This window comes from Oncorhynchus mykiss, chromosome 9 (genome assembly GCF_057628025.1).
Source record: "Oncorhynchus mykiss isolate SJ-2025 chromosome 9, ASM5762802v1, whole genome shotgun sequence".
Taxonomy (NCBI): Eukaryota; Metazoa; Chordata; class Actinopteri; order Salmoniformes; family Salmonidae; genus Oncorhynchus; species Oncorhynchus mykiss.
In genome coordinates, this window is record NC_143030.1 from 50,139,859 (window position 1) to 50,162,103 (window position 22,245).

General features: G+C 41.3%; 2 protein-coding genes across 3 annotated transcripts; one reads left to right on the forward strand and one right to left on the reverse strand.

Moving 5' to 3' along the window:
- The first annotated feature begins 1,264 nt into the window (after nt 1-1,264).
- Nucleotides 1,265-9,328, forward strand: LOC110532189 (glucocorticoid modulatory element-binding protein 2). 2 transcript variants are annotated; one of them, XM_021615875.3, is made up of 10 exons: nt 1,265-1,572; nt 2,387-2,533; nt 2,948-3,021; nt 5,339-5,463; nt 5,737-5,840; nt 6,560-6,717; nt 6,818-6,892; nt 7,254-7,391; nt 7,635-7,757; nt 7,975-9,328. In XM_021615875.3, exons 2-10 carry the CDS (start codon nt 2,406-2,408, stop codon nt 8,574-8,576), a joined length of 1,527 nt encoding a protein of 508 aa, XP_021471550.1. In that variant the 5' UTR covers nt 1,265-1,572; nt 2,387-2,405; the 3' UTR covers nt 8,577-9,328. The 2 variants fall into 2 exon arrangements, with proteins under 2 accessions (XP_021471550.1, XP_021471548.1); XM_021615873.3 differs by lacking the exon at nt 1,265-1,572 and having other exon boundaries at nt 2,216-2,533.
- Nucleotides 9,329-14,610: 5,282 nt separating this feature from the next.
- pdyn (prodynorphin) lies at nt 14,611-16,774 on the reverse strand. The gene is made up of 3 exons (XM_021615876.3): nt 16,674-16,774; nt 16,046-16,180; nt 14,611-15,586 (listed from the first exon to the last, which is right to left on the reverse strand). The coding sequence occupies exons 2-3, from the start codon at nt 16,166-16,168 to the stop codon at nt 14,912-14,914; spliced, it is 798 nt and encodes a 265-aa protein (XP_021471551.1). The 5' UTR covers nt 16,169-16,180; nt 16,674-16,774; the 3' UTR covers nt 14,611-14,911.
- Nucleotides 16,775-22,245: the final 5,471 nt, after the last annotated feature.

Genomic DNA, 22,245 nt, shown 5'->3' on the forward strand with positions numbered 1-22,245 from the left:
GTGCTTTGCTCCGTTCATCTTTTGCTCGATCCTGACTAGTCTACCAGTCCTTGCCGCTGAAAAACATCCCCACAGCATGATGCTGCCACCACCATGCTTCACCGTAGGGATGGTGCCAGGTTTCCTCCAGCTTGGCATTCAGGCCAAAGAGTTCAATCTTGGTTTCATCAGACCAGAGAATCTTGTTTCTCATGGTCTGAGAGTCCTTTAGGTGTCTGTTGGCAAACTCCAAGTGGGCTGTCATGTGCCTTTTACTGAGAAGTGGTTTCTGTCACAAACACTTTTTTTTCATTGTCATTATGGGGTATTGTGTGTAGATTGATGAGGGAAAAAAGTGATTTAATACATTTTAGAATACGGCTGTAACCAGTGGTGGAAAAAGCACCCAAATGTCATACTTGAGTAAAAGTAAAGATACACTTTTACTTGAGTAATTGTCTATTAAGGTAAGTCACCCAGTAAAATACTACTTGTGTAAAAGTCTAAAAGTTGTTGGTTTTAAATATACTTAAGTATCAAAAGTACAAGTATAAATAATTTAAAAATAGCCTATATTAAGCAAACCAGACAGCACAATGTTCTTGCTTTTATTTAGTATAGCCAGGGGCACACTCCAACACTCAGACATAATTTACAAACTAAGCATTTGTGTTTAGTGAATCCACCAGATTAGAGGCAATAGAGGTGACCAGGGAGGTGCATGAATTTAACAATTTCCTGTCCTGCTTGCAATTCAAAATACAATCAGTAATTTTGGGTGTCAGGGAAAATGTATGGAGTAAAAAGTACATTATTTTCTTTAGGAATATAGTGAAGTAAAAGTTGTCAAATATAAATAGTGAAGTAAAGATATCCCAAAAAACGAATTAAGTAGTACTTTAAAGTATTTTTTATGAAACACTTTACACCACTGACTGTAACATAACAAAATGTGGAAAAAGTCAAGGGGTCTGAATACTTTCCGAATGCACTGTAAGACAACAATACAGAGGAGTAATGTGTCTACACATTATGCATTGTATTTTATTTATTTTATGGACTAGGTTACTCGACAGGCCAGCAGCACCCATAAACCAACTAGGCCAATAGCTCAATAATCTGTAACCAGGAACAATCATGATTGACTATTGTCCTAACTGACCCATCTGTCCATCTTTGTCAGATAGTTATTGATATTGTCAAAGATGTAGTTTAACATGAAAGTGGTAACTAACACACGGTGTTTGTTATGAATTAATTACTTAAATACGGGCATTTTCTTGAATGGTATTTTACAGACCAGTTAATATTCAATACTGGCAAAGACAAACATATTTGCTTAAATTATTGTGTTTCTTGTGATATTATAATGTAATAAGTATGAAATGTCAATATCGAATTAATTATATTACTCCAAATCGATTGCCAAATTCTCTATCACGACTATGGAACTCTGCGATAGCACCATCCGTGACTGCGCAAAACCGACGCCCGTAAACATCTCGTTAGGTCAACGTTAGCGAAAGCAGCTAACTAGCCTTACTCTTGAGCACTGCAACAGTAGCAGCCATTTCTGAAATCTGAAAACAAAAGGTAAGGCGAGAATCTATTCAAAAAGTGTCACGTTCGCTAGCTACTATAAAAACAGACAGATAGGTGCCTCTGTGACTAGTTAACAAGCAACCCACTGCTCCTCACTATGCAAGCTAGCTAGTAGCAGACCGTAAACACTGGATGCTTCAATATGTCCGTCGTCGTAACGTGCGTGCCGTGCTCGGTAAAGATTACGTTATTTTATCACCACGACGTAGCGTTCGCTGTCTGTACGTGAACTGCCAAGCTAAAACGTAGCTACAGCCTGTGAAATGGAATTTCTAATGTATGGTTTATCTAACGTTGTAAAATATCCAGCTGAATACGTCTCCCTATCTGTATCGGCATGCCCTGTTTGGGCCTAGTTTGCTTGCTAAACACTTAGCTAGCTAACTCGCTAGCTACTTAGCAAACTTCTTACGCCATAAATATTGCTATTGCTAGCTACAGCACAGAACAAGCTGCAATGAGAACTGTGTAGGTAACAACTAACTCGCTCAATAATAGCATTGATGTGATATTGATTAGTTAGCCAGGCCCTCTCCACAACATTTATCACTAACAGCGCTAGTTTAGCTACGTAGCCAATTGAAACGGGCCTATTAAAGCCAAGCTTATGATCCCTACCGCCATAATCACCCCTGTAAGGCCAGTTGGTGGTAGCCACAATGAAGTGCCCAATAGCTTCTGTTAATTGCCAATAGCCCACCTCATCTCATGCAAGCTAAACCAGCCTTGAAGACATTGAAGGGAGATGTGCTCTTGAATTAAAAATGTTATCATTAGCGCACAACTGTGTCTTCGTATCACTTAGTGAGACCTCAACCTCCCTCATGGCATCATCTGAGGTCAATGTTCATGTGGAGGAGGTGGTAGTCGTGACAACGCCGGATGGAGCAGGGGAGGGCTCAGCTGCCGAAGTGAAGACTGTGCTGGTGGCTACAGAGCTGACCCAACCGGGGTGAGTGGTGGACACGCTAGAGCTATGTATGAGGATCAGTGAATTCCCATGACCGCTTCTCCAGCCCAGCCAGGGAAGTGTTAGAGGCTGATACACAATTAATTAGTTCATTGTGTTTACCATACACACACCTCAGTCATTTGAGTCAGTGATACCTTATGTTACAAAACACTATTTAGTGATGAGTTCTTCCTAGTCAGGTTACATATATTCAAAAGGTCAACCCTACTAGTGGTAGTAGGTTTGTAATCAAGTGTACCACTACCAAAGACGGTTATAGACTAGTCTTTGGTAGTGGTACGCTTGATTGTACCCTCTCATCTGGGGTGCTGCATATTGTTGTTGGTTTAGCACTCACTGAAGTTTGTCTATGGTTTGTAGACTCATTGGAGTTTCTCTATCTATGCCATTCAGGGAGGAACTTGCAGATGGAAGCATTGAGTCTGAAACCGATGCCACCACCACTTTGACAAAGGAGGCAGTCTTAGGTAAAAAATAATAAAAGTGACTTTTTTCACATTCTGTTACGTTACAGCCTTATTCTAAAATGTATTAGATAGTTTTTTTTCTCTCATTAATCTACACACAATACCCCATAATGACAAAGCAAAAACAGGTTTTTAGACATTTTTGAAAATGAATAATAAAAAAACTGAAATACCAAATTTACATATGTATTCAGACCCTTTACTCAGTACTTTGTTGAAGCACCTTTGGAAGCAATTACAGACTCAAGTCTTCTTGGGTATGACCCTACAAGCTTGTCACACCTGTATTTGGGGAGTTTCTCCCATTTCTTCTCTACAGATACTCTCAAGCTCTGTCAGGTTGGATGGGGAGTGTCACTGCACAGCTATTTTCAGGTCTCTCCAGAGATGTTCGATCGGGTTCAAATCCGCGCTCTGGCTGGGCCACTCAAGGACATTCAGAGACTTGTCCCAAAGCCACCCCGCGTGGTCTTGGCTGTGTGCTTAGGCTCACTGGCCTGTTGGAAGGTTAACCATTGCGCCAGTCTGAGGTCCTGAGTGCTCTGGAGTAGTTTTTCATCAAAGATCTCTCTGTACATTGCTCCCTTCATCTTTCCCTCGATCATGACTAGTCTGCCTGTCTCTGCCGTTGAAAAACATCCCCACAGCATGATGCTGCCACCACCATGCTTCACCGTAGGGATGGTGCCAGGTTTCCTCCTTTAAGAGCCTTTTGGCAAACTCCAAGTTGGTTGTCATTTGCCTTTTAATGAGTAGTGGCTTCCATCTGGCCACTCTACCATAAAGGCTTGATTGGTTGAGTGCTGCAGAGATGGTTGCCCTTCTGGAAGATTATCCCATTTCCACAGAGGAGCTCTGTTAGAGTGACCATCGGGTTCTTGGTCACCTCCCTGACCAAGGCCCTTCACTCCCGATTGCTCAGTTTGGCCGGGCGGCCAGTCTTGGTGGTTCCAAATTTCCATTTAAGAATGATAGAGGCCACTGTGTTCTTGGGGACCTTCAATGCTGCAGAAATGTTTTGGTACCCCTGCCCAGATCTGTGCCTTGACACAATCCTGTCTCTGAGCTCTAAGACCAATTCCTTCGACCTCATGGCTTGGATTTTGCCCTGACATACACTGTCAACTGTGGGACCTTGTATGCCTTTCCAAATCATGTCCAATCAATTGAATTTACCACAGGTGGACTCCAATCAAGTTGCGGACACATTTCAAGGATAATCAATGGAAACAGGATGCACCTGAGCTTAATTTCGAGTCTCATAGCAAAGGGTCTGAATGCTTATGTAAATAAGGATTTTTTTTATTTGTTTATTTTTTTAAACATTTGCTAGCATTTCTAAAAACCTGTTTTTGCTTTGTCATTACAGGGTATTGTGTGTAGATTGAGGAAAACATTTATTTAATCCATTTTAGAATAAAGTTTGTAACGTGACAAAATGGGGAAAAAGTGTAAGGGTCTGAATACTTTACGAATGTACTGTAAATAATGGATCATTCTTGATATACACAGGAAACTCTTGAGTGTGAAAAACCCAGCATCGTTGCAGTTCTTGACACAAACCGTTGCGCCTACCATACCCTGTTCAAAGCACTTAAATCCCTCAATCCCTTTTGTAGGTGCCAGGTGTACCGGTTTGTGTCAAGAACTGCAATGCTGCTGGGTTTTTCATGCTCAACAGTTTACCGTGTGTATCAAGAATGGTCGACCACCCAAAGAATGGTCAGCCAACATGACACAACTGTGGGAAGCAGTGGAGTCAACATAGGCCAGCAGCCCTGTGGAAAGCTTTCAATGCCTTTGTAGAGTTTTTCTTTAATTATTCTTTATCTGGCATTACACCGTAAGCCTAAGCTTTAAGGCCTAACTGTAGTCACTCCAAATACACACCAAATGCTTTTGAGAAGTTAACGTCGATCCACTGAGGCAAAAAGGACAATGTCGGAGTATAGTTCAATAAGACAAAAGCATGCACAAGGTGTCATTGTTAGAATTGTTATGTTTCAGAAAAACATTAGGCTACTGTTAAATACGCCTAAATCTTCAACAAAATAAGTGAAGAAATGTTGAAGTAAAACTTAATTGTTCAATAAATGTTCAAGAGACAAAAAAATGGGAACTGTACAGTGCATTTTTTTAAAGGGTCAGGTGCAGGTTTCAGATTTTCAATTTATCACATTTGGGCAGTTGTGGACGGGTTATTAGCAATTGCTGGTGGGTGCGTGTGAACAAACAGCTGACCCGCACATCAGTACTGTATTTGTGTTTTGAAACAATCAAATAAAAGGACTGAAGTGTTATGTGTTTGTCTTATCAGTGAAGCTGTCAGGTGAGATGGATGTGGAGGCTGACGTGGTCTACCCGGTCACCTGTGGGGACGTGAAGGCCACTCTGGTCTGGAAGAAGTTTGTTTGTCCAGGCATCAACATCAAATGTGTCCAAGTAAGTCTGATTTAACTCTAGCAATTTTTTAAAATTTAACTCAGTCCTATTGGATCATGATTTTGAGGTTACTTATTCCTTTGATATGCACAACAAGGAAGGAACCTGTGGAGGTACTGATTCCTGTTAATTTGGGACAAAACGGAGGACACTACCTGAACTTATCCAATAAGAAATGCTTGTTTTAATTTTTTTTTAGTGCACACCGTTTTGCTACGATGTTCACTAATGAAAACAACTCTGATGACATCTGTCTGTTTATCTGTGTTCCAGTTCAATGAGCATCTCATCAGTCCCAAGGAGTTTGTCTATATGGCTGGGAAATCTACACTGAAAGACTGGAAGAGAGCCATCCGAGTGAACGGCACAATGATCAGGTTTGTGGCTTCGAAAGGATGCATATTTGGGTTTGCACAATACATTTATAATGTGAATCACATGGTCCTCCATGCAAGTAATTTAGCATTCTTGTAGTTCCCACTGCTAAGCAAAGTGGAAATGTAGATCAAAAAGTTGAAGCATTCAAAATACTCATGCCCAAGTTATCCAAAACATGATCCTTTGCGCATGTAATCATTGTGCAATTCTCAAATGTGCCACAAGATGGCACTATGACATAACATGATATCAGGTGATTTTTAGGGCACTAGTTCAGTATGGCTGGCCTGGGTAGTGTTCATTAGGCACCAAACTGAAGAAAAACATTTAAATTGGACTAAAACGAGGAGGGGCTTCCTGGACTTATCCATGAAACGCTTATTTTCGCTTTCCATTGCAAAACCTTTTAAAACATTTAACGTTGTGTGCCCTAATGCAGGGGTTTCAAAAATCTGTCCTGGGCCCCCCCCCGGCTGCACGTTTTGTTTTTTGTTTTAGCACTTCACAGCTGATTGAATAACCAACTCATCATCATGTTTTATTTTATTTTTTATCAGCGTCGTAGTGTTGGGGCAAAAAACAAAACGTGTACCCGAGGGGTGCCTCATGACCGACTTTGGAAAACCCTTCCCTAATGAACATGACACTGCACTTTGTTGGAGAAAAAATACTTTCTCTCTTGCAGCTAAATAATGGTGTTTAATACAATTCCCCATAGGAAAATCATGGACTCTGGCGAGCTGGATTTCTACCAGCACTCCAAAGTGTGCTCCAACACATGCCGCAGTACCAAGATTGACCTAGTGGGGACCAGAGTGTCACTCAGAAGCCAGCAGTCCACCGACTACGTCCCTGTCACCCCCTCCTCAGCCGACAGTAAGCGCACACACGCCTCGATTCCCTTAAACTCTCTTATGTGTGGCATTTTTTGTGTAAAGTTGTAAGTTATTCAAAGCTTACGATTTTGTTGTTCTAGTGAATGGATCACAGGCCACGTTTCCAACAGAAGTATCATCAGACGAGACCACAGAATGGGTCACGGCCATAGGAGGTGAGTTTGAACTCTGCGTTATCATTTTAAATGTCAAAAGTTTTTAGCCTGCCTTCTTCTTCCAACTTACCACTATGCTTAGAAATGAAGCTAGGTGACCGCTCAAAGTTCAATAATCAGACAAGCAATCAGGTAATGGGCCAACTATTTGTCTAATCACCTGAGACGGTGCTAAAGCACTTAGATCCATTGACTGTTATAATTGTGACCATGTTGTACACTGACTCTCTATATACTGGCAATTCACAAGTCTAGCAATCCGGTTTGAACAGTGCTTTATCCAACTCTTTGAATATCTATTTGAGACTATATAGTTGATTGTATAGAAGCAACTCCATGGTGTGTGTTTGCATTTTTCCAGAGGACTCTGTGACGTTCTGGAGGGGTCTGAAGGAGGCAGGGCTGCTGGAGGAGGTGGTGGAGGACTTCCAGAAGGAGATCCAGGAGGTGCTAAAGGGCATGCAGGAGCGCATCACCGAGCCTCCCCTGCAAGTTAATGGTCAGTTTCATATTGTTGGATGATCATAAGGGATATTTCACTCAAATATTTTTATAAAATTTATTAATTACGGTATTTTCACTCTGTAATATTGCTATACTAGCTTGTATGTTTCCCCCATTTATTGAACATAGTCATGTGGGAGCTGATGCTAATGGGAGTGGGAGCTGATCCTAATGCCATTCTAACTTCAATCTTGTCTTTTCATCTCCCTACTCTCTGTGTTGGACCTTGACTTCTCAGACGCTGTGCTGCTGAACAACATAGTGCAGAACTTTGGCATGCTCGACCTGGTTAAGAAAGTGCTGGCCAGTCACAAGAGCCAGATGGACCGATATAGGGAGCAGTATTCACGCAGTCTTGTCGGTGAGTTAAATGCTCACAATAACATTCTTCATTATTGTGTCTTTGAGTCCTTGTTTTGTGTTTTTATGGGGTTTTCTAGACAGTCTTTACATTCTTTTTTGTAGACATCATTATTTTTGTTGCAACTGGCTTAGAAGCAGCTCCTTGAGCAAATAATGGGAAATGTTACTGTTTGACCTAGGTGTGTATTAAGTTTGACCGCTTTCTCTTGCCGTAGCTCTGGAGCAGCAGTGTGACGAGCACAGGAAACGTGCCAAAGAGCTGAAAAGCAAATCCCAACACCTCAACAATGTCCTCATGACCCTGACCCCCGTGGCCACGCCACCCACGCCGAAACGCCCCCGCCTCACCCGCGCCGTCTCAGGCCCCGCCGTTATGTCCAGTGCCCCCACCCAGATCACCCTGCCCCTCACCCAGCTCACGGGCCTGCCTGCTGGGTGCAAAGTTCTCTCAATGGGTGGCGCGGTTGGTGCCGGCCAGCAGACCTACACGGTGCTGACATCCCCCGTGGGCGAGTTGGGCCCAGATGCCTCCAATCTGACGGTACTCTCTTCAGCCGCCGCCGTTCAGGAGGGCGCCGCCGCCACCACGGCCTTCATCAAGATGGTCAGCCCGGGCTACCAGCTAATCACGCTGCCTGCCGCGCTGGGAACCCAGCTGCAGGGCTTTGCAGGGGGCACGCTCCAGGGCACCCCCACCATGGTGGCAATGCCCATGGGTAACAACGCGCTGCAGGGTATGGCAGCAGTAACAGCATTGGATACACAGGTGGACGTTCAGGTGCAGGAAGCCAAGGAGACGGTGGAGGTGGAGAGTTAGAGAGATGTACTACTCCTATATTATTACACACACACAGCAGGAACTGAGGCCCCGTTTGTCCTCACTGGTTTAAGTGCTGGAACCAGTGTAGGTCTAGTGGTGTTGAACTATGAAGCACCCATCTCAGTAAAACTTTAGAAAGATGACTTAAAAAATGTATAACAACGTATACATGCACTGCCCGTTTTAGTCTAAGAACCAGCACGTGTGTGTATGTTTTTCCCAACATGCAAGTAGATGCCATCCCTGCTCAAAAGTCATGATCTTAGCTCTTCTCAGGTGTCAATTTTCACTGGGGTGTACGTGCCATGTTCACATTATTTCTTTACATTATGCTAAAAATGTAGATTCTACAAATGCTCATCTTTCAATGTCAGAATTATTTTTCATTTCAGCTATGAATTAACTGTATATATCTTTTTGTTGAATATTACAATATTAATTATGTTGGGTTCTGAAAATGAGATGCAAGACTTTGCTCACACACAGTATCAGCGCATGTGCGCGGGTTCGCCTCAGGCTGTTAGATCGTAGCAGCCAGGGAACCAAAACAGCGGAGAAGTTGAGCCTCGTGCTTCAACGCTCTTAGTGTTTGCGGAAATTGACCCACAATGCTGTTTACTTAATGCATCTATGTCATATCGCTGAGTCTACTTTTTAAAGCTTTGAACAAATTGAAAGTGAACAAACTGGTTGTTTTGTTGGACTTGTAAGAGTGTACACTTTGTAAATAAATTTGCTAAATTCTTCAATCTTTGTAATTTGTTAGGGCTATGAGTTTTTGTCAATTAGAACAGTTCAATGTTAGTCGTGTTTCCACTGTAGTGTGCTCTGAAATTACTGAAGTCTACAGTGCATTCGGAAAGTTTTCAGACCTCAACTTATTTCACATTTTGTTATGTTACAGCCTTATTCCAAAATCGATTCAATAGTTTGAGTAAAAACAATCTAGACACAATACCCAATAATGACAAAGAATAACAGGTTTAGTAATATTTGCTAATTTATTCCAAATAAAAAAACTGAACTCAACATCAGCATAAGTATTCAGACCCTTTACTTTGTTGAAGCAACTTTGGCAGTGATTACATCCTCGAGTCTTCTTGGATGTAATGCTACACTGAAAGCTTGGCACACCTGTATTTGGGGAGTTTCTCTCATTCCTCTCTGCAGATCCTCTCAAGCTCTGTCAGGTTGGATGGGGAGTGTCTGCTGCACAGCTATTTTCAGGTCTCTCCAGAGATGTTAGATCGGGTTCACTCAGGGCTAGGGTTGCACATTTCGGGGAATATGAATATTCAGAGGTGGAAACTTTCCGTGGGAATTAACGGGAATGCATGCAAATTAATACCATTTAAATGTACAGTGGGGCAAAAAAGTATTTAGTCAGCCACCAATTGTGCAAGTTCTCCCACTTAAAAAGATGAGAGGCCTGTAATTTTCATCATATGTACACTTCAACTATGACAGACAAAATGAGAAAAAAAATCCTGAAAATAACATTGTAGGATTTTGAATGAATTTATTTGCAAATTATGGTGGAAAATAAGTATTTGGTCAATAACAAAAGTTTATCTCAATACTTTGTTATATACCCTTTGTTGGCAATGACAGAGGTCAAACGTTTTCTGTAAGTCTCCACAAGGTTTTCACACACTGTTGCTGGTATTTTGGCCCATTCCTCCATGCAGATCTCCTCTAGAGCAGTGATGTTTTTGGGCTGTTGCTGGGCAACACGGACTTTCAACTCCCTCCAAAGATTTTCTATGGGGTTGAGATCTGGAGACTGGCTAGGCCACTCCAGGACCTTGAAATGCTTCTTACGAAGCCACTCCTTCGTTGCCCAGGCAGTGTGTTTGGGATCATTGTCATGCTGAAAGACCCAGCCACATTTCATCTTCAATGCTCTTGCTGATGGAAGGAGGTTTTCACTCAAAATCTCACAATACATGGCCCCATTCATTCTTTCCTTTACACGGATCAGTCGTCCTGGTCCCTTTGCAGAAAAACAGCCCCAAAGCATGATGTTTCCACCCCCATGCTTCACAGTAGGTATGGTGTTCTTTGGATGCAACTCAGCATTCTTTGTCCTCCAAACACAACGAGTTGAGTTTTTACCAAAAAGTTATATTTTGGTTTCATTTGACCATATGATATTCTCCCAATCTTCTTCTGGATCATCCAAATGCAAACTTCAGACAGGCCTGGACATGTACTGGCTTAAGCAGGGGGACACGTCTGGCACTGCAGGATTTGAGTCCCTGGCGGCGTAGTGTGTTACTGATGGTAGGCTTTGTTACTTTGGTCCCAGCTCTCTGCACTAGGTCCCCACTAGGTCACTAGGTCCCCCCCGTGTGGTTCTGGGATTTTTGCTCACCGTTCTTGTGATCATTTTGACCCCACGGCGTCTTGTGTGGAGCCCCAGATCGAGGGAGATTATCAGTGGTCTTGTATGTCTTCCATTTCCTAATAATTGCTCCCACAGTTGATTTCTTCAAACCAAGCTGCTTACCTATTGCAGATTCAGTCTTCCCAGCCTGGTGCAGGTTTTGTTTCTGGTGTCCTTTGACAGCTCTTTGGTCTTGGCCATAGTGGAGTTTGGAGTGTGACTGTTTGAGGTCTTTTATACTGATAACAAGTTCAAACAGGTGCCATTAATACAGGTAACGAGTGGAGGACAGAGGAGCCTCTTAAAGAAGAAGTTACAGGTCTGTGAGAGCCAGAAATCTTGCTTGTTTGTAGGTGACCAGATACTTATTTTCCACCATAATTTTCAAATAAATTCATAAAAAATCCTACAATGTGATTTTCTGGATTTCTTTTCTCATTTTGTCTGTCATAGTTGAAGTGTACCTATGATGAAAATTTCAGGCCTCTCTCATCTTTTTAAGTGGGAAAACTTGCACAATTGGTGGCTGACTAAATAGTCTTTTGCACCACTGTAGATGTTTTTTGCATTGGATATATTTACCATATCATATGGAACAAACATAAACCTTTTACCTTATCATAGGTAGACATAATTGCAAATTATTAAATCCTTCCAATAGAAAAAAAACGATTTAGTTACAAATTGAACTTGAATTGAAAGGGAATATTGAATGATCCCCAATGATCCATCGCATCTCCCAAAAACTCTTTCAACGTACATAAACATTCAACATAAACAGTTAATTCATTTTGTTGTGGCGATTCAGAAGATTACTCAACAAAGTCATATGGGAGTTTCATGTAAATATAGTGTTTTTTCTTCCTGCTTTTTATTTGTAAAAGTAGTTTAACATGAAGATTGGTGCAGTTTTATTTTTTGCTTATTGGGTTGAAATGAAATGATACCAGATTACTTTAGATAAAAATTGGCATTGACTGATCAGATCAAATGGTGATATAAAGAGCATTGTGTTGAACACGATGTTTAACAGTGAGAATCGCAGAATGGTGAATTTACTAAATTACAGAGTTTGACTGTGTGATATTAGGTTGCTTCTTGTGTAAATATTTTCCTTCTGGATTTTAATGATTTGTATGTAAAATGATGTATGTAAAAACAAAGCTTTGGTTGTCTTCCTCTCAGGCTTCCATGTCTTCTCCCTGGACCTTCTCAATGTCCACCTCTTGAACATCAGACTCAGAGTCCTCATATTCACTATCACTTTCCAACCTTGTTGAGGATGGCTCATTGTCAGGCTCAAAAAGCTTCAAATTTGCCCCGATGGCCACCAATTTTTCCACCCTTGTATTGCTCAGCCTGTTGCGTGCTTTGGTGTGTGTGTGTTCACAAACAAGAACCAGTTGCACTCTGAGGCGGCTGATGTTGGTGGGATTTGGAGGATGATGGAGGCAACAGGTGAAAGAGCCTCAGATCCACAAAGTCCCTTCCAGCAGGTGGCTGATGAGATATGTTGGCACGACTGCCATATTGCATCTCCATCCCAAAGGACTTGCTTGGAAGTGTACTTCACCAGACTCCCAAGAACCTTGCCCTCATCCAGGCCAAGATGGCGAGACATGGTAGTGATGACACCATAGGCCTTGTTGATCTCTGCACCAGACAGGATGCTCTTGCCAGCATACTTGGGGTCTGACATGTACGCTGCGGCATGTATGGGTTTCAGGCAGAAGTCTTCACGCTTTTTGATGTATTTCAGAACTGCAGTTTCCTCTGCTTGGAGCAACAGTGAAGTGGGCAGGGCAGTACGGATTTCTTCTCTTACATCTGCAAGCAGAGTCTAAATATCAGACAGGATGGCATTGTCTCCCTCAATCCGTGCAATGGCTACTGCTATAGGTTTCAGGAATTTCAGGCTGCTTACCACTCTCTCCCAAAATACATAATCCAGGAGGATAATCTTGATGGGGCTGTCCATATCAGCAGACTGTGATATGGCCATTTCTTGGAGAGACTCCTTCCCCTCCAGGAGACGGTCAAACATGATGACAACACCACCCCAACGGGTGTTGCTGGGCAGCTTCAATGTGGTGCTCTTATTCTTCTCACTTTGCTTGGTGTGGTAGATTGCTGCTATAACTTTATGACCCTTCACATACCTAACCATTTCCTTGGCTCTCTTGTAGAGTGTATCCATTGTTTTCAGTGCCATGATGTGCTTGAAGAGTACAAAGTTGTCATCAAGGCAAAGGGTGGCTACTTTAAAGAATCTATTTGTTTAACCTTTTTTTGGTTACTACATGATTCCATGTGTTATTTCATAGTTTTAATGTCTTCACTACTATTCTACAATGTAGAAAATAGTACAAATAAAGAAAAACCCTTGAATGAGTAGGCGTTTTCAAACTTTTGACTGGTACTGTATTTTTCTTCTGACCAGAAACAGGGTTTAGAGCTGTTTTGTGCGAGAATTCATCACTTGTCTTCTCTAATTCACCAAATGATCATGCCCCAGCTTGATTGGCAAGCATTCAAGCAAGCAAGTATACTTGCCTCGTAAATATCACCGGCTAGTCGTGCTGCAATGAAATAGGTAAGCTTGACGTTTTAATGTTGAAATATGGCGTGTTTTAGCACAGTCAATATGATTTCGTTACCTGCTTGGAAGTCTGTTATATTATTTCATCGGTATGTTACAATAGCCTGCCTATACGTTTTCTAAACAAGTTTTCAGACGTGTCGCTATTCCACTAGCCCCTTACCTTGATATCAGAATTTACCGATAGGGGCGCTAAAGTCTCAAACTTTGTTTCTCCGTATATTCATGTTTGGCCAGCGACTGCCGGCAGGTGCGTTGGCTTTGGGTGCACTACGGCATATGAAGTCAGATGACATCAAACCTGGATAACAGTTGCTGGACTCAATGCTGACCGCTCAACAGTGAGTTTGATATGTCCTTGTATCCATGTCTTTAAGTTGATGGGAATATTATGCTTCAACTTAAAATGTTTGATGGATTCTTAGAATAGCCATTGCAATCAGTGAACTTCAAAGGCTACAACATTTTATTCAATGTTTTATTCAATGTAAATCATTCGAGCGGACTCCATTGCAGCATTGGCGCTCCCAATGCTCAACGTTCCGCGCTGTCCTTTTGGCAACGAAGGCCTACTCTTGGGCTACTCGTCCACAAGATGGTGCTAGTACACTTCCACTCATCCTCACGACTCAATTTAGTTGGGTGATTGATTTTAATTAAGAAATGTATTTTCATTTAAAAAATGAGACCACTGATGTAAGGTCCATATCATCCTCTATGTACGCTATGCTGTAGGCCTAGTTTTTGCTGTTGTTATTCTTTATGTTTGTTGAAATATTACAGTTATCTCATTAGTATATGTATTTTTTTTCTCTCCGAATGGTAACAGGTCGTTCGTTGGTGGTGGCCAAGGATGTGTCTGCGCTACAAGGTGAATGGCAAGATTTCGATTTTAATTTTGTAGGTTGTATGGTAGCCTACGTACATAAATCAGGCGTGCGTGTGGGTGGCTGGATGGTTGTGTGCTCGCGTTCAATGAGTCATTTTGGAGTTTGATAATCAATTCGCCTAGACATTTTTTTTTTCATTCAAGCGACACAAACAAGTTTTACTTACTACTTTGACAAATAATGTATTTATTCAATGATTTATTAAACAAGCATCATATATTGTAATAAATAATATTTTACTAATAACACAGAAATTAATTGGTTCGTCACGGGTAAGTCCGTAACACAGAAAGCGTTTAAACATGACTGACACAAGCAGGTAGGCCTATTGGCCTTTGCTTTACAGATATGAAATCTGCCGCAACAATGTGCAACCAGGTAAGCAGTAGGCTATAGGTAGCACACATACGGATAATCGTGAGAATTCAAGTGAATTAGCGAAAGAAGTTCGTTTTTTCTATAGACCAAAGTCATCATATGAACTAGGCTCCTCATCTGAACGAACGGACAATTTGTAGTGGCGACGTAGAAAGCCACCGTACCTCTTCTGATTGTCCCACTTCAAGGTGTTCAAGTTGTTCAACTTTGGCCGAATCCTTCGCATGAAACCTCCATATCGCTTTTGTAACTCCTCTCGACTACCTTGCTCCCTGGAGTCACTTCTCTTTGACTTTGTCTTTGGACCAAATTTGCGTAAGAACCCTCCGTAACGTTTGACCTTGTTTATTGCTGCAGCTTCATCATCATTGAACATTCCCATATCGTTTTCAGAATCAACATCTCCGCCCTGATAGTCCTCCGAAAACTCCGAGAGGTCTCTCTCTCCAAATTTTCTAAGCAAGTCCTCGTATTTCTTAGGGAACGCGTATGCTCCTTTATAAACGCCATTTTCGCGCCACGGAGAGGTTAACAATTTGTTTTTGTTTTTGTCAATTCGTTTAATGAATCCACCGTAACGCTTGACCACGTTTGCAATTGAAGCGTCTTGGTCGTCCTCCCTCTCTGGCGTGGACCGTGGACCTGCATCTTCATCGCTGAACTCCGAGCCCACTGCACGCGATTGTTGAGTCTTCCCGCATTTGTCTAACTCGGCCGTGGTCAGTAGAGTTCCCTCACATTCCAAGGTACAAGTCTGAAAGGAAAATGCAAAGAGCAGTGAGTAAAAATCGGCCAATTTACTAACCACATTATGAGAAGGCTAGAAAAGAAAAAGAGTAGGCAGAAGGAGAATAATATATTTACCTACACTCAGTTCTATGTCTTTGTTTGTTTACTACAGAAAACATTTAATCTGAGTTTGTCATTAATTTGTGCCCACAGGCTTCTGTAGAACACATTTGGGAAAAATGGCAAGTTTGTCTGAAGACAATTCTCACTCGCTTCCACAATCCACGCGTGCTCTCCATGGTGCTGAAATGGGCCACGAGCTTTTGCGCACCGCCACAACAAGCTCAACGCTCTACGATTTTTGATTAACAAAAATTACACCATCATAGATACATAAACACACATCAACGTAAAACAACACTTTCTGTTTGTTTCCATTGGATAAAAGCAAAGTTATCTTGTCATGATGTAAAGCAAATCTTACCAGACTGTTGACTGGGATTTCTGTATTGAGGATTTGTTGCGCGCATTGCAGACAATGGGAAGAGCAGTCTGCTTGGGTCGAAGATGGCAAGCTAAGTATCAACACCAGGACATACCACTCCATTTTGCCAAATCCCTGAAATGAAGGAGAAAACGCGAAGAAAACGTCATGTTCACTTGCCAGGGAAAATGTAACACTTGCCTATGAGATTTAGACTTATCACAGATTTTTTTTTTTTTTTTTTAAATATCCCTCGACAATAAGCATGTATTTGTTTTGAACTTTGATTAGTCTTTGTTTCAATTCCATGTTAGTGGCACAACTTTTCTCTCTTTTGATTGATCAAGCACCATGCGTAATGGTGTGGCCACCACGCTATTCAATTAGTCTACGATGTTAACTGCCAACAGTTTACCAAATTGTAATAGGCTAGTATAATTCTTCACGGGAGCATTTCGATTAATAAACAGGACATTTGCAAGTCCATTACTGATTATAAAATACAGTAATTGCGAGTAACAGCTGCAATCCCACGACTAACAAATGTTATTATTTGTAAATATTATAACGCCAGTACACGGTAATAACCAGACTGACAAAAATAGAATAATAAATCAAATATAAATACCGCAGTAATGTTGGATAATTGTTTCAACCCAGGCGTGGAGAGGTGCAGGTGGAACAGGAGCGCATATGATGCAAGTCAGTGTATGTTCTTCCCCAACAGTTGTTTCTTTTGACTGGCTTGTCGTCTTTCTTTTTATTGACGGAATCTTCGTCGTGTCACTGAAGAACATCAGAATAGCTTCTATTAAGTGACCAATGGGAGATAAATATTGCGCAAATAAGCCCACTCGTGCCCGTCACCGCCTCTCTCCCTCCCCCTCTCTATTTTCTGACGCCCACTCAACATTCGCTTCAGAAACTTGGCAACTCAATAATCACACACGTTCTAGCACATTCATAGAGGTTATTGGGTTACAATAGGTAATTGCGAGGAGTTGCACTTTCAATAGGGTTCTTGAATAGTCATAACCGCATATGTTTGTTTTCTTTATGTCAAGTAGTGTAAACAGGAAGTCTTCAATATAGAGAAATCACAATGAACTTTATTTCAAGATTAAATTCTGGTAATTGGAGCTCATTGAAAGAGCAAGGATGCAGAATGGTCTCCCCTCACATTATTTATTTGAATCGGGGAGAAACCTTGGAGTTGTAACAAACATTCAGGAGCACAGCTGACCACTCCTGAAGACCATCAACTGAATTGGACTGTCATGTTTTGATATAGGCCTATCTTTTCATTATATATATTTTTTTGTACCAATACCAGAATAAATATGACAAATTCAGTAGTAGGATTTCAAGAACACATTTAAAATAGTTTTTTGTTGTTGAAATATTTACATGATAAAATGCCCGAATATATATTTTGTAAAAAGTTAACGAACATGCTTGGTCTTACATTGGCCTACGCATCTTGGCCCCAATAAAAATGCTTTACATTAATCCAAAACACATGTATTGAACAACAATAATAATAATTTAATTACATTTAATTCGAAATTAATAGTGTAAATCCAAGCAAGAAGTTAATGTGATAACTTCGATATCTGATGATCAAAGTAGGTCATAAGCAGAGAAGTAGCCTATACTTGAAATTAGTGAAACATTCTGTCTTGTCAGAAAGGACTGCCAGAGAATGATGCAAAGTGGGAATGAGTATCTGGCAGGTGTGAGTGAATGGAATCCCCAGTTATTCCTGAGAAATGATTTGTGAGAAATGTTATTTTGCACCGATTAACGTTGTTTCATATTGGCTTTTTAGTAGACAGAACCTTTGTATCTTCTTTGATTTTTCGTGTATGACGTATGAGAATGAACTCTAAGCAGCTTTAACCCAAACATCATTTGAGTGTTTTTGCTTATGACACATCAAATGATACCCTTCTACAGAATGACCGTAACATAAATTGGAGCAATAATGTTGGATGAAGATAATGTGATGCGTCGTCCCATTTTTAATTAGCTCCAATCAAATTGGCAAAGCGTTCCCTAGGCAACCTTGAGTGGGCATTCTCGTGTTTTCTCTGATGTCTTGATCTGCTGTTTGATTTGCACCATTTCTTTCACTGAGCCTCGGCGCGCCTCTACTTCCCAAACTGACGTTATCAGGGGAGAGTCTGAGCGAGAGGCGACTGATAAGTGTGTGCGCACCGCTTCACTATTGTCCGACGCCAGACTCCTCAATTAATCCCATCTCTTTCAAAGTACTCTTCATGAAACAACACGTTTTTCAAATGCATAGGCTCATGTCATGTAATAATTACCATATTCCACTTGGGGGGTGAAAACCTCTGACGCAATGAGTGATGGTTGAGTGGATCCCACAAAATTATTGAGACGAGTGGGGTTCTCTAAAGTCATGGACACCACATAGCAGTGGCACAACTTTCATGTCCCCCCACATTCAGAAATTGAATTTTGGTCCCCCCCAGTTTTATCATTGGAATGTGATACAAAACAAGGCAACGATGGGCTTTAGGAACATGTGGACGCCTCCGAGCGGTCGGGTAGGCTGTTTGGAAATAAAATAAAATGTTATTTCCCCCCCACTTCTTAAACCAAAGTTGTGCCCCTGCCACATAGACTAACATTCTTGACGCATGCCGCTGGAAACATTAGCTTCCGGCTTAGGTATCCAAACAACCATTTTATTTCTCCAGTAGGGTTGGCTCTGTTTGTCAACGCTGCTTTTTAAATAAATTATTAATCCACTCCTCAGGCCTTTCCAAACAAGATACTGGATGATATATGCCCTCTGGCTCTGGTTATTATACTGCCTCATATACACACTCTCTCTCTCTCTCTCTCTGTGTGTGTGTGAATGGTTGTGTCTTTGGCTGAGATCTACATTTACATTCTCCAGTATCTTGGAAACACTTGCATTTGAAATGAAACTCTGCTCTTCCCACAAGCTAGACATATCTCTGCCATTACACACGTACTGTTTCCTACAGATTTTTTTTTTGCAAGATTCTACACGTGTCTGGAACTCTCTATTGGAGGGATGTGACACCATTCTTTCAAGAGAAATTCCATCGTTTGGTGTTTTGTTGATGGTACTGGAAAACACCGTCTCAGGTGGCGCTCTAGAATCTCCCATAAGTGTCAGTAACGCCCAGAACACGCAGGATCCCCTATCGGCGAACAATGAACTGACAACTCCAAGTCTGAACTGCCAAAAAGCACATGGAATCAGATATTTCAAGCCACATTTCAAACCACCTCTGTTGGTGGTTTGAAGTCAGATACAAATCTGATTCCTGGCCATGCAACTTGTCTGAATGGTCAAATCTGATGTATTTTCCCTCAAGTGGTTTTTAGACTGTTATTTGGCATATCTTGCTGCTTGCTAGCTACGTGCTAGTTTGACAAGCACATGTGGTAGCTAACTAGCTTGTTAATTGTTTACAAACAAATTAGTGAATGTGCCCGAAAGCTAAACAGCTACCTAGCTAGCTCGCTAAGTGACCACACCACTGCTGTGGCTAGCCAAAAAGTTGGATCACCTTATCCTTTGAGGCTTTGAAAGTGTTCTTACACTATGATTTTGAACATCCAAAGCAACTGGGAAACATCATTGGCAGGCAAGGAGTGATAGGAAGCAAGAGCACCACCACCAATCAGCTAAAACCACAGTGCACACACCTGTTGTTACTATGGCAACTAGCATAGCCATGTCAGTAAATGACTGCTGTCTGAACACATGCATCCAATTTGGTCACTTGTAACTTGCTGTTTGGACAGTCAGTATTGCAAAACGGATTTGAAAAACAAAATAGATTTAGCACTATAGGCCTGCAAGGTGAAAAAGGCTTTTGAGATCCCTCTCAAAGTCACTGAGATTTCTTCTTCTAGCCATTTGTAGCCAAAGTAATGGTTAATTGGGCATTTTTATACATGACCCTAAGCATGATGGGATGTTAATTGCTTAATTAACTCAGGAACCACACCTGTGTGGAAGCACATGATTTCAATATGCTTTATATCCCTCATTTACTCGTGTTTTTTTTTTTTTTGCAGTTACCTGTATATTGTTGATGTACTGAATTGCTAGTTTGATAAGTGCATTGTTCACTAAATATTAAGTATAAAAGTATTTCTAAAGAGGTGTGGGTGACCACGGTCCACAGTATATCCTATATCCTACTAAGGCAAACAACAAGGTAGCCTACATTAGATTTTAACACACCATGATATTCACGTGAGTAAATAGTTACAGCACAGCACTACGGCGTCATCCAAGACATGCTATGTTACATGGTGATTTCTTTGACGTCATTCTTTCTCCCGCCCCCTCCTTGACTCCTCCTCATTTAGCACCTCCAGCAATGAACTAAGTCTGTTGGGAGAAACTTGTGCATTTTAAAGTAGAGCAAAGCATTAGCAACAACTTTATTCATGTGTGAAGGTAACCATAGCAGCAGTTAAGAATGAACTTCCACCATTACCATAAATAATATTGAGGGGGATGTTCTTCTTTTTCTTCTGTCCTTTTTCAACTGGGGGGAGAGGGTGACTTGTTTTTAGTCTGCTGTTAGGTTGTCATGGGGGAATTCTCAGTTAAATGTGTTATGATTGCAATCATCATGTGTCTTCCTCAGGCGTGTGCTACTGACATTGGGTTGGGTGTAACATACAATATGGCACTTTGGAGGCTTCCTTGGGATTGCCATATAGATTCAAAACAATACTGTTGAGAATGAATAGCCCATCTCTCAAACAGAGAAGCAGTGATCAAATATACATTTTTTGTTCGTTTTTTTACAAAGCCTTTTCATTGCAGTTCTTTGTGTCACAACTTCCGCCGAAGTCGGCTCCTCTCCTTGTTCGGGCGGTGTTCGGCGGTCGACGTCACCGGCTTTCTAGCCATCGCCGCTCCATTTTTCATATTTCCATTTGTTTTGTCTTGTTCCATACACACCTAGTTTTCATTCCCTAATCACACTGCATGTATTTAGTCCTCTGTTCCCCTCCATGTCTTTGTGTGAAATTGTTTTATGTTATGTGGGTATTGTCATGTGGCAGACTTTTGTTTATGTTCCGTGTTTTGGGCACATTTATGTACTTATGTGCTTTCATTTGGACCGGAATAAAAAGTGCACCTGTTAACTACACTCTGCTCTCCTGCACCTGACTTGTACACACCCGTAACACTTTGGCTATGGTTTGTAGAGCCAGTGGGTTACCAAGGCATTTCTATGCAATTTAAAAACTTTAAAATGCTGTTATTGAGAAGAGCAAAACAAGCAAAAATTGCCCCAGCCATTATCACACATTGATTGCTGTAGTTTCATTCACTTCAGTCGATCAAAAAATGGATAGCCTATTAGATATACAATTAGGCGCTACACACTAACTCACATTACCTCAGCACCGGGATTAAAAACAATATTTTAATACATACAGAGGGATATGTTAGCAGATCTTTTTTGCAGTTCTATAGCTAATTTCCTCTAATTATACACATTTTGCCATGGAGTGGGGAGAAATGTTTGTCGTTTGAAAGCTAATTTCTTGCAATTCTACACATTTTGCCATTACTTATGTCACACAGATATGATATCTGAGGGAGAGTGACAAAATCAATTGAGGCCACCTGGAGGTCAGGGCCCCTGGGCACGTGTCAGACATGACCGGTTGGTGACATGGGCTAATTGAGTGACTGTCAGTAGGCATGTTTCTGTTGACCAAGGCTTATTCGTCAAATGCAAATGTCGCAAAAATCGTTGTGACGTGTAATGGAAACTAAAGACAAAGGATACATTTTCTAAAAATCCACAACATTTTTATCCGTTATGTCACCACATAACTATACAGTTCCACTCCACATTTAATGCTAAATGCCTAATGCTTGCAACAACAAAAAAGTGAAACTACAAAAATTATGTTTTTTTTGCAGGACAAAGATTGTCCTGACTTTGAAGAATGCCTGAATTGCTTCGCTTTGCTTTACTGGTTGGCTGGCACGATTCACCATCCAATTATTTCAGCTCTACAGGAGTGCAATTTTCACCATGGCATGAACGTTGGCGATACGTTGGCACATGAGAATTATTAGAATATGGCAAATACTGTGAGTCAATTATTGCATTCTGTTCATGCTGGCTTTTGTGGGCTACCTGAGACATAAAACA

Bases quoted from the DNA above. Each gene is read 5' to 3' on its own strand.
- LOC110532189 (XM_021615873.3), top strand. From the start codon at position 2,346: ATGTTATCATTAGCGCACAACTGTGTCTTCGTATCACTTAGTGAGACC. The intron at 6,893-7,253 runs GTGAGTTTGAAC...GCATTTTTCCAG, and splicing joins ATGGGTCACGGCCATAGGAG to AGGACTCTGTGACGTTCTGG. The intron at 7,758-7,974 runs GTGAGTTAAATG...CTCTTGCCGTAG, and splicing joins GTATTCACGCAGTCTTGTCG to CTCTGGAGCAGCAGTGTGAC.
- pdyn (XM_021615876.3), bottom strand. From the start codon at position 16,168: ATGGAGTGGTATGTCCTGGTGTTGATACTTAGCTTGCCATCTTCGACC. The intron at 15,587-16,045 runs GTAAGATTTGCT...TTTTCCTTTCAG, and splicing joins AAATCCCAGTCAACAGTCTG to ACTTGTACCTTGGAATGTGA.